The sequence below is a fragment of the Oncorhynchus kisutch genome, linkage group LG22 (genome assembly GCF_002021735.2).
Source record: "Oncorhynchus kisutch isolate 150728-3 linkage group LG22, Okis_V2, whole genome shotgun sequence".
Classification (NCBI taxonomy): domain Eukaryota; kingdom Metazoa; phylum Chordata; class Actinopteri; order Salmoniformes; family Salmonidae; genus Oncorhynchus; species Oncorhynchus kisutch.
The window spans coordinates 44431349-44446735 of record NC_034195.2 but is presented as its reverse complement, the minus strand read 5'-3'; the positions used below and the strand labels follow the sequence as shown (position 1 = coordinate 44446735).

At 43.3% G+C, this 15387-nt stretch overlaps 1 protein-coding gene across 1 annotated transcript in view; it reads left to right on the top strand.

The window, feature by feature from the left end:
- The window catches only part of LOC109867784 (leucine-rich repeat-containing G-protein coupled receptor 5-like), a 29354-nt gene extending 13991 nt beyond the window's left edge, over positions 1-15363 (top strand). Inside the window, exons 7-16 of the mRNA XM_020457070.2 lie at positions 3392-3460; positions 3550-3621; positions 3761-3832; positions 3956-4024; positions 5208-5279; positions 5430-5495; positions 12095-12220; positions 12364-12455; positions 12596-12682; positions 13615-15363. Coding sequence (XP_020312659.1) covers positions 3392-3460; positions 3550-3621; positions 3761-3832; positions 3956-4024; positions 5208-5279; positions 5430-5495; positions 12095-12220; positions 12364-12455; positions 12596-12682; positions 13615-14636 — 1747 coding nt within the window. The 3' untranslated portion in view covers positions 14637-15363. The remainder of the gene's footprint in view (positions 1-3391; positions 3461-3549; positions 3622-3760; positions 3833-3955; positions 4025-5207; positions 5280-5429; positions 5496-12094; positions 12221-12363; positions 12456-12595; positions 12683-13614) is intronic.
- The last annotated feature ends 24 nt before the right edge of the window (positions 15364-15387 follow it).

Below are 15387 nucleotides of genomic sequence, written 5' to 3'. Positions count from 1 at the left end.
ACCAGAGAAAACAGAGTCATGTTGGAAGATACAGCAGTAGTTCACAAGTTACTGCTATCAAAAAGACAAACATTTAAAACATGATATGTATTTGCACTATATTTACAGTACTGACTACTGTATTTACAAACGGGGGGGGGGGGGGGGCTGAAATATTGCTAGATTGGCCCATTATTGTAGCCTTAAAACACAGAACAACTTGCGGTCAGTGCACACATGAGATGAGCCCTGTATGAGTCAACTGAAGTAAATACTGTACCACCGACTCTATAACGACTGTAATGTACAGTACAAGAGTCCCAGACTGCTATTCTGTTGCAATATTTTGTTTGTAGTTATTTTTATCTCCCCCAGTGCCTTCAGAAAGTATTCACACCCCTTGACTTTTTCAACATTTTGTTGTGTTACAGCCTACATTTAAAATGGTTTACATTTACATTTTGACAAATGAATTAAAAATAAAAAGTTGAAATGTCTTGCGTCAATAAGCATTCATCCCATTTGTTATGACAAGCCTAAATAAGTTCAGGAGTAAAAATGTGCTTAAAAAGTCACTTAAGTTGCATGGCCTGTTTGCAATAATAGTGTTCAACATGATTTTTGAATGACTACCTCATCTCTGTACCCCACACATACAATTATCTGTAAGGTCCCTCCGTCAAACAGTGAATTTCAAACACAGCTTCGTTGAGGGATTTCACCACGAGGCCAAGGGTGACTTTAAAACAGTTACAGAGTAATGGCTGTGATAGGAGAAAACTGAGGATGGATCAACAACATTGTAGTTACTCCACAATACTAACCTAAATGACAGAGTGAAAAGAAGGAAACCTGTGCAGAATAACAAAATATTCCAAAACATGCATCCTGTCTGCAACAAAGCACTAAAGTAATACTGCAATACTTGTGGCAAAGCACCTTTCTGAGCTGAATACAAAGTGTTATGTTTGGGGCAAATCCAACACAACACATTACTGAGAACCACTCTCCATATTTTCAAGCATAGTGGTAGTGGCATCGTGTTAAGGGTATGCTTGTAATCGTTAAGGACTGGGGAGTTTTTCAGGATAAAAAGAAACGGAATGGAGCTAAGCACAGGCACCAACCTTTTCTGAGTTAAGATCACCTTCACAGTCAAAAAGAAAGCCACATTTTTTTAAACATGACTAAAATGTAACATTAACCTAATATAACAGTTTTGTAGGAATGTGGTTTGTGCAGTAAGCCTAATACTTTATCAGAGTATATTGGCTATATGCCTGAACTGACAACATTCTTCTTCTCAGACCATTATTATATTTAAAAACTGGAGCTTTGATTTTTTTTAAATCAGTTGGTGTAGCACTTGCGAGGCAGAGCTGAGCATACAGTGGGGCAAAAAAGTATTTAGTCAGCCACCAATTGTGCAAGTTCTCCCACTTAAAAAGATGAGAGAGGCCTGTAATTTTCATCATAGGTACACTTCAACTATAACAGACAAAATGAGAAGGAAAAAAATCCAGAAAATCACATTGTAGGATTTTTTATGAATTTATTTGCAAATTATGGTGATGTTCAGGTAGAGAAAGTAGGCGCTCTAGAAAGATGCCCATGTTTCTGACTTGACTGAGATGGATGACCCTTCAAAATTATTTTTCCGAGTTTCCAGTTGTCATGAACGCACTGAAGTCGGAGATTTCCAAGTCCCCAGTTGTTTTGAACACGACATTAGTCTCAGCGGAGGTAGGGAGAGAGCAGCAGAGGGTCTGCCCATCACAGTCCCTGCTCTCTCCTTCCTTTCCTCTGGTGAGACTGACCAGAGAGAGGGGTTCATGTTGTTCTCCTATGACCAGAGAAAGTTAAATATTCCTATTTCTATTAAAATAGACACAACGAGCTGCTAATAATAATACAATTAACTGATACACTTGGCTACTCATTCATTGCACCCGCAGCACGAGTGTAACTAGGGTGAAGCGCGTTTTATGTTTTGTAATAAATAGTGTTGAATAAAAACAGTGTTGGCAGTGCTGAATAAATACTTAGACATCAACTGACTCTTAAAAACAGAAGCACTCGGCTGTATTCTTTGACAGTCTCTCTGGTCGGTAATGATTTTAAAGTTATGAAATTTCAAGTAGACCAGTATCAAACTTTGATGTAGCTGGGGTCGTGGACGCTGTAGGCATGGTGATTTGAGCTATCCAATTGGCCAGTGCAGTAGGCGTCCTCGATTTAGCCACAGACCTCCCGGTCTGCCGGGTAGGCGTATTTGTCTTTTCAGACAAATAAAATGGTTCAAAATGGGAACACTGTCCGCCACACACACAAAAGGAGCGCAAGCCTTTATGCCTTTATCGTTGGCTTTTCAACATATTTGGTGATCGACTAGGAATGCCCTGTGGTCGACTGGTTGGTGACCATTGTCTTCGAGAAAAACTTGCTTCAGTCTGCTTTCCACCAGACACTGGGAGATGAATTCACCTTTCAACAGGACAATAGCCTAAAACACAAGGCCAAATCTACACTGGAGTTGCGTACCAAGAAGACAGTGAATGTTCCTGAGTGGCAGAGTTAGTTTTGATTTAAATCTACTTGAAAATCTATGACAAGACCTGAAAATGGTTGCCTTGCAATGATCAACAATCAATTTGACAGAACTTGTAGAATTTCTAAAAGAATAATGGGCAAATGTTGCACAATCCAGGTGTGGAAAGCTCTTAGAGATTTACCCAAAAAGACTCACAGCTGTAATCGCTGCCAAAGTTGCTTCTACGAAGTATTGACTCAGTGGTGTGAATACTTATGTAAATGAGATATTTCTGTATTTCATTTTCAATACATTTGCAAAAATGTCAAAAAATATGTTTTCCCTGTGTCATTATGGGGTATTAAAAAGATTAAAAATCTATTTAATTCATTTTGAATTCAGGCTGTAAGACAACAAAATGTGGAATAAGTCAAGAGGTATGACTACTTTCTGAAGGCACTTCATGTCCTCACATGGTTCCTCACATGGTTCCAGGAAACCCCCCCTGTACTTGATGTGTGTAAATTATGTTTAGCAGTACAATAGTCCCTTGCCCACGAAGGGGTTGTGAACTACAGGTTGTGAACTACTGTAAATCCTCCTCACCCTCCTCCGCCTGGGAGCCAATCCAGACCTGACAGTTCTTAGCATAGACCTATAGGTTCCTAGGCATCTAGTTTGGACAAACAGGAAGCAGCCTCATGTGAGAAAGAGGCTCTAATATGAGTGGTATAAACTCTGGACAGAGATAGAGGGTCTGGAACCTTTCTGTACTTCACTGCAGCCATGAATTCTTGACAGGAAAGTAGAGTAAGGGAAGTTACTGTATCAGTGCAGACAACTGTAATAATTAATGTGTTCCTTTTTTCCCCCGACCCTCAGAGATTTGAACTACAACGACCTTGCCATGTTTCCCACGGCCATCAGAGCCCTCCCTAACCTCAAAGAGCTGTGAGTGAAACTCATTACACTCCAGTGCTGCCACTTATAGAACAAATCACATTTTCAGTTATCCTAAATCTGAAATATTTGCCCCCAAGGAGTTTCCATAGCAACAACATCAGATCTGTCCCAGAGGAAGCCTTCGTGGGAAACCCATCCCTCGACACAATGTAGGTGCTCTTGCGTCAACGTCCTGATGTGAAGTTGATCGTGAATAAGTAATCAATCATTATGATCGATTCACAATGATTCGATGAGTGAGGTAATTTTGATCCCGCGGACAATCGCGCTCTATTTTCTCTCTAACAGATACTTCTACAACAATCCCATCCAGTTTGTAGGCAAATCAGCTTTTCAGCATTTACCAGCGCTACGGATGCTGTAAGTCTCCATTATCCCTCTTCATTCTGTCCTACCTCATTTGAGAAGAAGTAGATGAAAATTGAAGAAAGCTAAGCAGGTGTGATTTTCACATTTTTGTCCGTCTTTTTTGTTATTGTATAGATCACTCAACGGAGCCACAGATATCACAGAGTTTCCAGACCTCACTGGCACAAACAGGTTGGAAACCCTGTAAGTCTCAGTCCTCAAAAGTCCCTAAATACACCCCAGCTCTCATGAATCAGATTCAGCACATTAGCTAGGTTTCCATCCAATTGCAGACAGATTTTCATGCGAATATTCCAGAATCCACATAAAAGAAACAATGTCCAGTTTCCACCAAATGGACTTGTTGCGGATAAAAACCAGTGCGTTATGAAGTAATGCACACTTAATGCACTTTTTTCACTTCTGGATTTTGGCAATGAGGCCCTTTACCTACTTCCCCAAGGTCAGATGAACTTTTGGATACCATTTATGTCTTTGCGTGCAGTTTGAAGGAACTTGTTAACTAGCATGTTAGCAGATACCAATAGACTCCATTAATTGTGCTAATGCTTTTTAGCATTGGCTTACAAAACTACCTCTAACTTCTTTCATACTGGACACAGGGACATAAAAATGGGATCCATGAGTTCATCTGACTCTTGGGAAGCAGACAAAGGGCCTCCTTGCCAAAATCCCAAAGCATCCCTTTTAGTTTATTTTTTATTTTTTTTAAGTTCAATGTATTTCCATTTCTCACAAAAACTGTTGCGTTAAATAGCAAATGTGCCAACTCTGGTCTTGGCACGTGTGCTAACAGCTCACAGATACAGTGCGGGTTGGCTAGTCTACATGAAGAAATTATTATGGATAAATTGCAGTCAAGCTTCGATCATCATGTCACCAGAATAAGACCCCCGAAAACAAAAACTGAAAACAGTAAAACAATAAATAAAAAATGATAAGACCATCAATAGTTATTGGAAAGGAGCGTCAAGCTCATCACTGTGCAAGTTCATCCTAACTTATTTAATCTTTAGCCTAATAAACTGCATGGTTTCCCGAGTTGTAGTGGTAGGACCACACATCATATTATTGCCTGACTCCAAATTTATTTTGATGTGATGGCTATTATATACAAAATTGCGCATAAAGTCGTGTCCACCGCCATTTCCCGCATAATTCATTTTACAGACATAAAAAGATCTCACCATGTCGAATGAAGAAATGACCTGTAGACATTTATAAAATTACACCAAAATGTCCTGTTTACATCACAGCTCTTGTAATATAAAAAAAAATTCAATATGACTTTTACTCGCATAAAAACTGTGGATGTAAACGTGGTTTGAGTCTGTCCTTTCTATGACCAAATCCTCTGTCTATTCAGAGCTGTCACAGGTACACACATCTCATCACTGCCAGGTACCCTCTGTGACCAGTTACCCAACCTGATACAGCTGTAAGTCCCTATGCTGATTGACCAAATATCTATTGATACTATAATATCTCTTGGTACTATAATATCTCTTGGTTCAGTATCTTAGAAATTAGATGTTGTGTTATCCTAAACATCATTTTAAATAAACAATAATGAACACTGTACCTGCAGGGATCTCTCCCATAACCGGATCCAGCATCTTCCCAGCTTCAGTGGCTGCAGAAAGATCCAGAAAATGTGAGTGGCTTCGTTACCATTATTGTTAGTCCTCAACCCAGCCATGAATACAGTCCAGGGGACATTTGTGATGTGTGTTGCTGTATTTAGTCACCTCCATCAAAACCATATCCACAAGGTTCCAGCAGACACTTTCCTAGAGCTGATGGTTACACACACTCTTGGCATTCTCTCAACCAGCTTCATGAGGTAGTCACCTGCAATGCATTTCAATTAACAGTACTGCCTGTTAATGTGGAATTTCTTTAGTTCTTAATGCGTTTGAGCCAGTCAGTTGAGTTGTGATAAGATAGCCCTATATGGTAAAATACTAAGTCCATATTCTGTCAAGAACAGCTCAAATAAGCAAGGAGAAACAACCGTCCACCATTACTTTAAGACATGAAAGTCAGTCAATCCGGAAAATTTCAAGAAATGTTTAAGGTTCTTCAAGTGCAGTCGCAAACACCATCAAGCGCTATGATGAAACTGTCTCTCCTGAGGACCACCACAGGAAAGGAAGATCCAGAGTTACCTCTGCTGCAGAGGATAAGTTCAATAGAGTTAACTCACCTCAGATTGCAGACCAAATAAATGCTTCAGGGTTCAAGTAAAAGACACATCCCAACATCAACTGTTCAGAGGAGACTGCGTGAATCAGGCCTTCATGGTCGAATTGCTGCAAATAAACCAATACTAAAGTACACCAATAATAAGAAGAGACTTGCTTGGGCCAAGAAACACGAGCAATGGAAATTAGACCGGTGGAAATCTGTCCTTTGGTTTGATGAGCCCAAATGTGCGATTTTTGGTTCCAACCGCCATGTCTTTGTGAGATGCAGAGTAGGTGAACGGAATATCTCCGCATGTGTGGTTCCCACTGTGAAGCATGGAGGAGGTGGTGTGATGGTGCTTTGCTGGTGACACAGTCTGTGATTTATTTAGAATTCAAGGGACACTTAACCAGCATGGCTACCATAGCATTCGGCAACGATATGCCATCCCTGTTGGTTTGCGCTTAGTGGCACTATCATTTGTTTTTCAACAGGACAATGACCCAAAACCCACCTCCAGGCTGTGTAAGGGCAATTTGACCAAGAAGGAGAGTGATGCATCAATCAATCACATTTATTTATAAAGCCCTTTTTACATCAGCCGATGTCACAAAGTACTGTACAGAAACCTAGCATAAAACCCCAAACAGCAAGCAATGCAGATGTAAAAGCATGGATGACCTGGCCTCCACAATCACCCGACCTCAACCCAAATGGGATGGTTTGGGATGAGTTGGACCGCAGAGTGAAGGAAAAGCAGCCAACAAGTGCTCAGCATATGTGGGAACTCCTTCAAGACTGTTGGAAAAGCATTCCAGGTGAAGCTGGTTGAGAGAATGCCAAGAGTGTGCAAGGCTGTCATCAAAGCAAAGGGTGGCTACTTTGAAGAATCTAAAATATAAAATATATTTTGATTTGTTATTGTGAAGTGGAAACGTCTAGGAGCAACAATGGCTCAGCCGAAGGGGTAGGCCACACAAGCTCAAAGAACGGGACTGCCGCGTGCTGAAGCACGTAAAAATCCTCTTTCCTCAGTTGCAATACTCACTACGAGTTCCAAACTGTATCTGGAAGCAGTGTCAGCGCAATAACTGCTCGTCAATAGTTTCATGACATGGGTTTCCATGGCCGAGCAGGTGCACACAAGCCTAAGATCATCATGCGTAATGCCAAGCGTCAGCTGGAGTGGTGTTAAGCTCGCCGCCATTGGACTCTGGAGCAGTGGAAATGCGTTCTCTGGAGTGATGAATTACACTTCACCATCTGGCAGTCCAACGGATTAATCTGGGTTTGGCGCATGCCAAAACGCAACAGCATACAATGACATTCTAGACAATTCTGTGCTTCCAACTTTGTGGCAACAGTTTGGGGAAGGCCCTTTCCTGTTTCAGCATCACAATGTCCCTGTGCACAAAGCGAGGTCCATACAGAAATGGTTTGTCGAGATCGGTGTGAAAGAACTTGACTGGCCTGCACAGAGCTCGGACCTCAACCCCATTGAACACCTTTGTGATGAATTGGAACGCCGATTGCATGCCGAGTCTAATTGCCCTACATCAGTGCCCAACCTCACTAATGCTGGTGGCTGAATGGAACAAAGTCCCTGCAGCAATGTTCCAACATCTAGTGGAAAGCCTTCACAGAAGAGTGGAGGCAGTAGAGTGCAGCAAAGGGGGGACCAACTCCATATTAATGTCCATGATTTTTGAATGAGATGCTCGACGAGCAGATGTCCACATAATTTTGTTGATGTTTGATTGACCAAGATGGCTCCAACAGAGATGGTTGCCTCGCTTCGAGTCCTAAGGAAACTATGCAGTATTTTGTTTTTTTAATGTATTATTTCTTACATTGTTACCCCAGGAAATCTTAAGTCTTATTACATACAACCGGGAAGAAATATTGGCTATAAGTGCAACGTCAACTTACCAACATTACGACCAGAAATACGACTTTCCTGAAGCAGATCCTCTGTTTGGACCACCACCCAGGACAATGGATCTAATCCCAGAAGCCAACCCAAAACAACAGTGCCGCAGAAGGGGCAGATGGAGCGGCCTCCTGGTCAGGTTCCATAGACCTGCACATCGCTCACCGCTTCCGAGTATAGTACTCGCCAATGTACAGACTCTTGACAATAAGGTAGATGAAATTCAAGCAAGGGTAGCCTTCCAGAGAGACATCAGAGATTATAACATCCTCTGTGCCACGGAAACATGGATGCCTCTGGATATGTTGTCGGGAATCAGTTCAGCCACCGGGCTTCTCCATGCATCGCGCTGACAGAGATAAACACCACTCTAGGAACGTCGGTAATGTATGCTTCAGGATTAATGACTCATGGTGTAATCATAACAACATACAGGAACTCAAGTCCTTCTGCTCACCCGACCTAGAATTCCTCACAATCAAATGCCGGCCATATTACCTCCCAAGAGAATAATAGTCAGTTATCGTCACAGCTGTGTACATTCACCCTCAAGCAGACACCACGATGACCCTCAAGGAACTTCACTGGACTCTATGTAAACTGGAAACAATATATCCTGATGCTGCATTTATTGTAGCTGGGGATTTTAACAAAGCAAATTAGAGAACAAGGCTACCTAAAGTATATCAGCAGATTGATTGTAGTACTCGTGGGGATAATACACTTGATCACTGCTGCTCAAAATTCCGTCTATGCATATAAAGACCTCTCCCGCCCTCCCTTCGGCAAATCCGACCACGATGCAATCTTGCTCCTACCGTCTTGTATGCAGAAACTCAAACAGGATGTACCAGTGACTAGAACCATTAATCGCTGGTCTGACCAATCAGAATCTACGCTTCAAGATTTTTTTGATCACGCAGACTTGGATATGTTCTGGTCAGCCTCAGAGAACAACATCGATCTATATGCTGACTCGGTGAGTGAGTTTATAAGGAAGTGCATTGGAGATGTTGTACCCACTGTGACTATTAAAACCTACCCTAACCAGAAACCGTGGATGGATGGCGGCATTCGCGCGAACCACCGCAATCAAACAAGCGAAATGCCGGTTCAGGGACAAAGTGGAGTCGCAATTCAACGGCTCAGACACGAGACAAATGTGGCAGGGTCTACAGGAAACCACGGACTACAAAAAGAAAACAAGCCACGTCACGGACACCGAAGTCCCGCTTCCAGACAAACTAAACACCTTCTTTGCCTGTTTTGAGGACAATACAGTGCCACTGTCACGCCCCGCTAACAAGGACTGCGCCCCCCCCTCCTCCCCGTGGCCGATGTGAGTAAAACATTTAAACGTTTTAAAGCTTGCAAGGCTGCTGGCCCAGACGGCATCCCTTGCCGCGTCCTCAGAGCATGCACAGACCAGCTTGCTGGTGTGTTTACAGACATATTTAATCACTATCTATCCCAGTCTGCTGTCCCCACATGCTTCAAGATGGCCACCATTGTTCCTGTACCCAAGAAGGCAAAGATAACTTAACTAAATGACTACCGCCCCGTAGCACTCACTTCTGTCATTACGAAGTGCTTTGACTAGTCAAAGATCATATCACCTCCACCTTACCGGCCACCCTAGACCCACTTCAGTTTGATACCGCCCCAACAGGTTCACAGACGATCACACTGCCCTAGCCCATCTGGACAAGAGGAATACTTATGTAAGAATGCTGTTCATTGACTACAGCTCAGCATTCAACACCATAGTACCCTCCAAGCTCATCATCAAGCTGGAGGCCCTGGGTCTCAACCCCACCCTGTGTAATTGGGTCCTGGACTTTGACAGGCCACCCCCAGGTGGTGAAGGTAGGAAACAACATCTCCACTTCGCTGACCCTCACACCCCCAACTCAATCATCAAGTTTTCAGATGACACAACAGTAGTGGGATTGATTAACAACAATGACGAGACAGCCTACAGGGAGGAGATGAGGGCACTCGGAGTGTGGTGGCAGGAAAACAACCTCTCACTTAACTTCAACATAACAAAGGAGATGATTGTGTACTTCAGGAAACAGCAGAGGGAGCACCCTCCTATCCACATTGAAGGGACATTAGTGGAGCAGGTGGAATGTTTTAAGTTACTCGGCATACACATCACAGACAAACTGAAATGGTTCACCCACAAAGACAGTGTGGTGAAGAAGGCACAACAGCGCCTCTTCAACCTCAGGAGGCTGAAGAAATTTGGCTTGTCACTCAAAACCCTGACAAACGTTTACTGATGCACAATCGAGAGCATCCTGTCGGGCTGTATCACAATATGTTAGGGCAACTGCACCGCCCTCAACCGCAAGGCTCTCCAGAGGGTGGTGCGGTCTGCACAACGCATCACCGGGGGCAAACTACCTGCCCTCCATGACACCTACAGCATCCGATGTCACAGAAAGGCCAAAAAGATGATCAAGGACAACAACCACCCGAGCCACTGCGGTTGCACACCGCTACCATCCAGAAGGCGAGGTCAGTACAGGTGCATCAAAGCTGGGACCGAGAGAATGAAAAACAGCTTCTATCTCAAGGTCATCAGACTGCTAAATATCAATCACTAACTCAGAGAGGCTGCTGCCTTTGAGACCCAATCACTGGCCACTTTAATAAATGGATCACTAGTCACTTTAAGCAATGCCACTTTAAATGTTTACATATCTTACATTACCCATATCATACAGTAAGTACATGTATATACTGTATTTTATACTATCTATTGCACCTTGCCTGTGCCGCTCGGCTATCGCTCATCCATATATTTATATGTGCATATTCTCATTCACCCCTTTAGATTTGTGTGTATTAGGTAGTTGATGGGGAATTGTTCAATTACTTGTTAGATATTACTGCACTGTCGGAACTAGAAGCACAAGCATTTCACTACACTCACAATGACATCTGCTAACCATGTGTATGTGACCCCCAAAAATTGCTTTGATATAGTGTATGTTCACCTGCCCAGGGACTGCAGATGTAAATTAACTGTCAGCTAAATCTGGTGAAACACATCACTTATTCTGAGATTTGTTTTTTTGTACATTGTCCCTGACAAATAAACGTAATAAATAAATACTACATATTGCCTATTCAGCTCAAGTGAAACAATCCTGAACCAAAGATTTCATATGTAGTACAAGTTATGATAGATTGACTCTCAAATCCAAATCCAAAATGTACTCAAATTAGCCTGGTTTGATGGTTTCCCATGTGAACAGCATCAACACTTATGATGTAGGACCATAATGAAAGACAGAATAAAATGATGTGCCCATTTTAATGTGAGATATTCATCTCACAATGTACAGCCCAAACAGAATGGCATTTGGTGTATACATGAGGAGGTATTGGAGGTCTTGGAAGGGTGTCATGATGTTATGTCAATGTTATCATCATGACTAAACCAGTTGGACATTACAAGCATCTCTGCCTAATCTGAATCCTAAAGAAACCCACCCTTCTTAGCAGACCTCTTTTTCTACACTTGACATTTCTGACAATACAATGTACAAATTCTAGCTTGGCATGGCAACAGGACAATAATGAAAGCCAGAAATAAATCATTAATGAGGCCTCTTTACTGTGTGATATTTCTTGCATTTCCATGACTGATCAAAACGTGTTTTATCATGGCTCTCTCTTGTCCCTCTGCAGCAGACACAGTGAGCAAAATGTTTGTAACATCGAATCACAGTATCGAATTCGCAATACGTATAGTATCAACACCTATGTATCGTGATATGGTATTGTGAGGTCCCTGGCAATTCCCCGAAGAATGTCAGAACTTTTTCCCTATTACACATTTTCTGCAAGAACTACTCTAAAAGATGGGCATTGTTGTGTGTCTGTGTGTATTCCCTCTAAATGTAAATGATATTAAATAACAAAAGAACAGTCTTTAAAACAGCCAGAACACTACACAGCTAATTCGAACAATCTTTGATTATGTGAATCCGCTGTGTAATGCTAGGGCAAAAAACAAAATGTGCACCCAGGGGGCCCCAAGGCAGAGTTTGAGAAACTCTGACATAGACATGCAGACATACAATTGAAATAAAGTTCTCTTTATCTGTTTTCCATTCCCTCAGTGACCTCAGCTCCAACCTGCTGTCCTCCGTCCCTATGGAAGGCTTTCAGGACCTCACACACCTCAGACTCGCTGGCAACACTGCCCTGAGACACACACTACCTGTCCAGAGACTACCTAAACTCAGGTAGGGGACAGAGTTAATGATTAAACTGGGCCCCTTAAAAATGATTTCAACTCAAGGTGAGACAGTGTGTGAGTGAATGTAGTGCAGTAAGTGTTATGGGGTTGCGTGCAGCTGTCTTACCATAAGCTATGCATTGTTCTCAGGGTAGTGGTGATGCCCTACGCCTTCCAGTGCTGTGCCTTTGTACCCGGAGAAAACTCAAAGTCCCCCTACATCTGGAAAACGGAGAACATCAGTAAAGATCTCGTCACTGGAAAGGAAATACACATCATAGCCAACCAAGGAACATACCTTCAAAAACCATCCTTGAAATATGTTTTGTGTTTTGGTTGGTGTATTAAGTGAAAGTAATGATTACTTACCATTTGCTTATAGAGGACGCTAGAGACCAGAATAACTTCCTGGTGGAGAGTGAGGTAGACGCCAGACCCCAGCACTCTGTCCACTGTTCCCCAGCCCAAGGTAGGTCTGTGATTGGTTCAATCAGGTGTGTTAATATTAAGCTGGAACAAAAGCCTGCACACTGTACCTCTATAGGACCGTAGTGGATTCCATGCCCATACACACTCTGTACCTCTATAGGACCGTAGTGGATTCCATGCCCATACACACTCTGTACCTCTATAGGACCATAGTGAATTCCATGCCCATACACACTCTGTACCTCTATAGGACCGTAGTGGATTCCATGCCCATACACACTCTGTACCTCTATAGGACCGTAGTGGATTCCATGCCCATACACACTCTGTACCTCTATAGGACCGTAGTGGATTCCATGTCCATACACACTCTGTACCTCTATAGGACCGTAGTGGATTCCATGCCCATACACACTCTGTACCTCTATAGGACCATAGTGGATTCCATGCCCATACACACTCTGTACCTCTATAGGACCATAGTGGATTCCATGCCCATACACACTCTGTACCTCTATAGGACCGTAGTGGATTCCATACCCATACACACTCTGTACCTCTATAGGACCGTAGTGGATTCCATGCCCATACACACTCTGTACCTCTATAGGACTGTAGTGGATTCCATGTCCATACACACTCTGTACCTCTATAGGACCATAGTGGATTCCATGCCCATACACACTCTGTACCTCTATAGGACCGTAGTGGATTCCATGCCCATACACACTCTGTACCTCTATAGGACCGTAGTGGATTCCATGCCCATACACACCGTGTACCTCTATAGTACCGTTGTGGATTCCATGCCCATACACACTCTGTACCTCTATAGTACCGTAGTGGATTCCATGCCCATACACACTCTGTATCTCTATAGGACCGTAGTGGATTCCATTCCCATACATACTTCATTTGACACCGTCACGAATCTAATACTGGGGTAGTTGATTGACAACTGTTTGTCCCCAGGTCCGTTCCAGTCATGTCAGAATTTATTTGGGAGCTGGCTGGTGCGAGGCGCTGTTTGGATTATCGTCATCCTCTCCTTGGTGTCCAACTCCCTGGTCCTGGTATCCATCGCCCTCTCCTCGAAATCCCCGATCTCTCCTACCCAGCATCTACTGGGAGTCCTGGCCTGGGTCCACCTCCTCAATGGCGTCTCTAGCGCCGCCCTGGCTGTACTAGACGGCATTTCGTTTGACCACTATACCGATTATGGTGCGTGGTGGGAGGGTGGGCCAGGTTGCTGGATCTTTGACTTTTTGTCAGTCTTCTCCTCAGAGGCCAGTGTCTTCCTGTTGATGGCAGTTTTCTTATATCGTGGATGTACTGTCCGTGGCTCACAGTGGTCCGAGACTGAGACCAGGAGGATTCCATTGGGGTGGGGGTGTGCTCAAGGTATCTCAGCTCTGTGTTGCTTCCTGGCTGGAGCCATTGCCGCCTTACCTCTCCTCACTATGGGTGAGTATGGGGTCTCCTCTCTCTGCATGGCCTCTCCCTACGGACACTCTTCCCGTTTGGGCTACAGCTATGCCATGGCCCTGGTACTGCTCAACTCCCTGTGTTACCTCCTGATGACAGCCATCTATACCAGACATTCCTGTTACATGGACAGAGACACAGCAGAGAAAGAGGGAGTCACTGTCCAGGACTACTCTGTGACCAAACTTATGGCCTGCCTCCTCTTCACCAACTGCCTCCTCTCTCTCCCTGTGACACTTCCCTCCTTCTCCTCCCTCCTCCAGCTCTCCAGCCCTAAGGTGGCTAAGGCCCTCCTGCTGTTCGTGGGGCCCCTGCCCTCCTGTCTGGACCCCTTGCTCTACATGCTCCTCAGCCCTCATTTCAGGGAAGATCTCAGCAGGCTTCTCTATTGGACAACACACAGGCTAAAGAAAGGGCAGCGCCACACACATTTTTTCTCAGTGAACTCCGAAGACATGGAGAAACAGTCATGTGACTCCATGCAAGCCCTTGTCTCTCTCACACTGTAAGTGGAAGAGAACGCTTAACTCCTTGCTGGTGCTAGTCCCCCTGCCCACTCCCATGTGGAGTACACCTCTCTCCAGACTCTAACCCAGGTGACAAGCAGTGTCACATCAGCACCAGTCTCAGGGGGACCCACACTGAAACAGTGATGGTTATATAGTGACACTGTTGACAAGTTAGGGGATGGGTAAGTCATCATGAGGTATAGATAACATTGAGGTGACCCTCAGATACATACACATGGAAGTGGTCTGTAACAGTGTTATTTTTAAGCAACTCTCAAGTACTTGAAATATCAGCACACACACAGTAACTGTCACCATACTTTGACAATTATATGACCTCTGTGGAATAGTTTAATGAATTATAATTGCTAATAATTTTTGTTGCATCCCTTTTTTCTAGGTGTAAATATATATATTTCTTAAGTATTTAGAAAGATTGGACCTACTAGTTGATCTATGGTTTGTGAATCATCAGTTGGCCAATAGAGGAAATGTAATATTGTCAAGTTGTTTACCAAAAATAATATAAATCAAACACTAATGTAAGGACATGTTTGTTTATTGCTACAAGTTGAATGATATTACCAAATGTCACAGTAAGGTCAAATAAGTTTTAAATGTAGAGTGTTTGAAATGTGGAACGTATAAAGCAAATGATTTGGATCATGTTTGTTATTTATGGTCTGACTCCTATGTGCTTGATGGAACATATTCAACATCTGTTTTCACTCCAGTTGACAAGGTTCCCTCT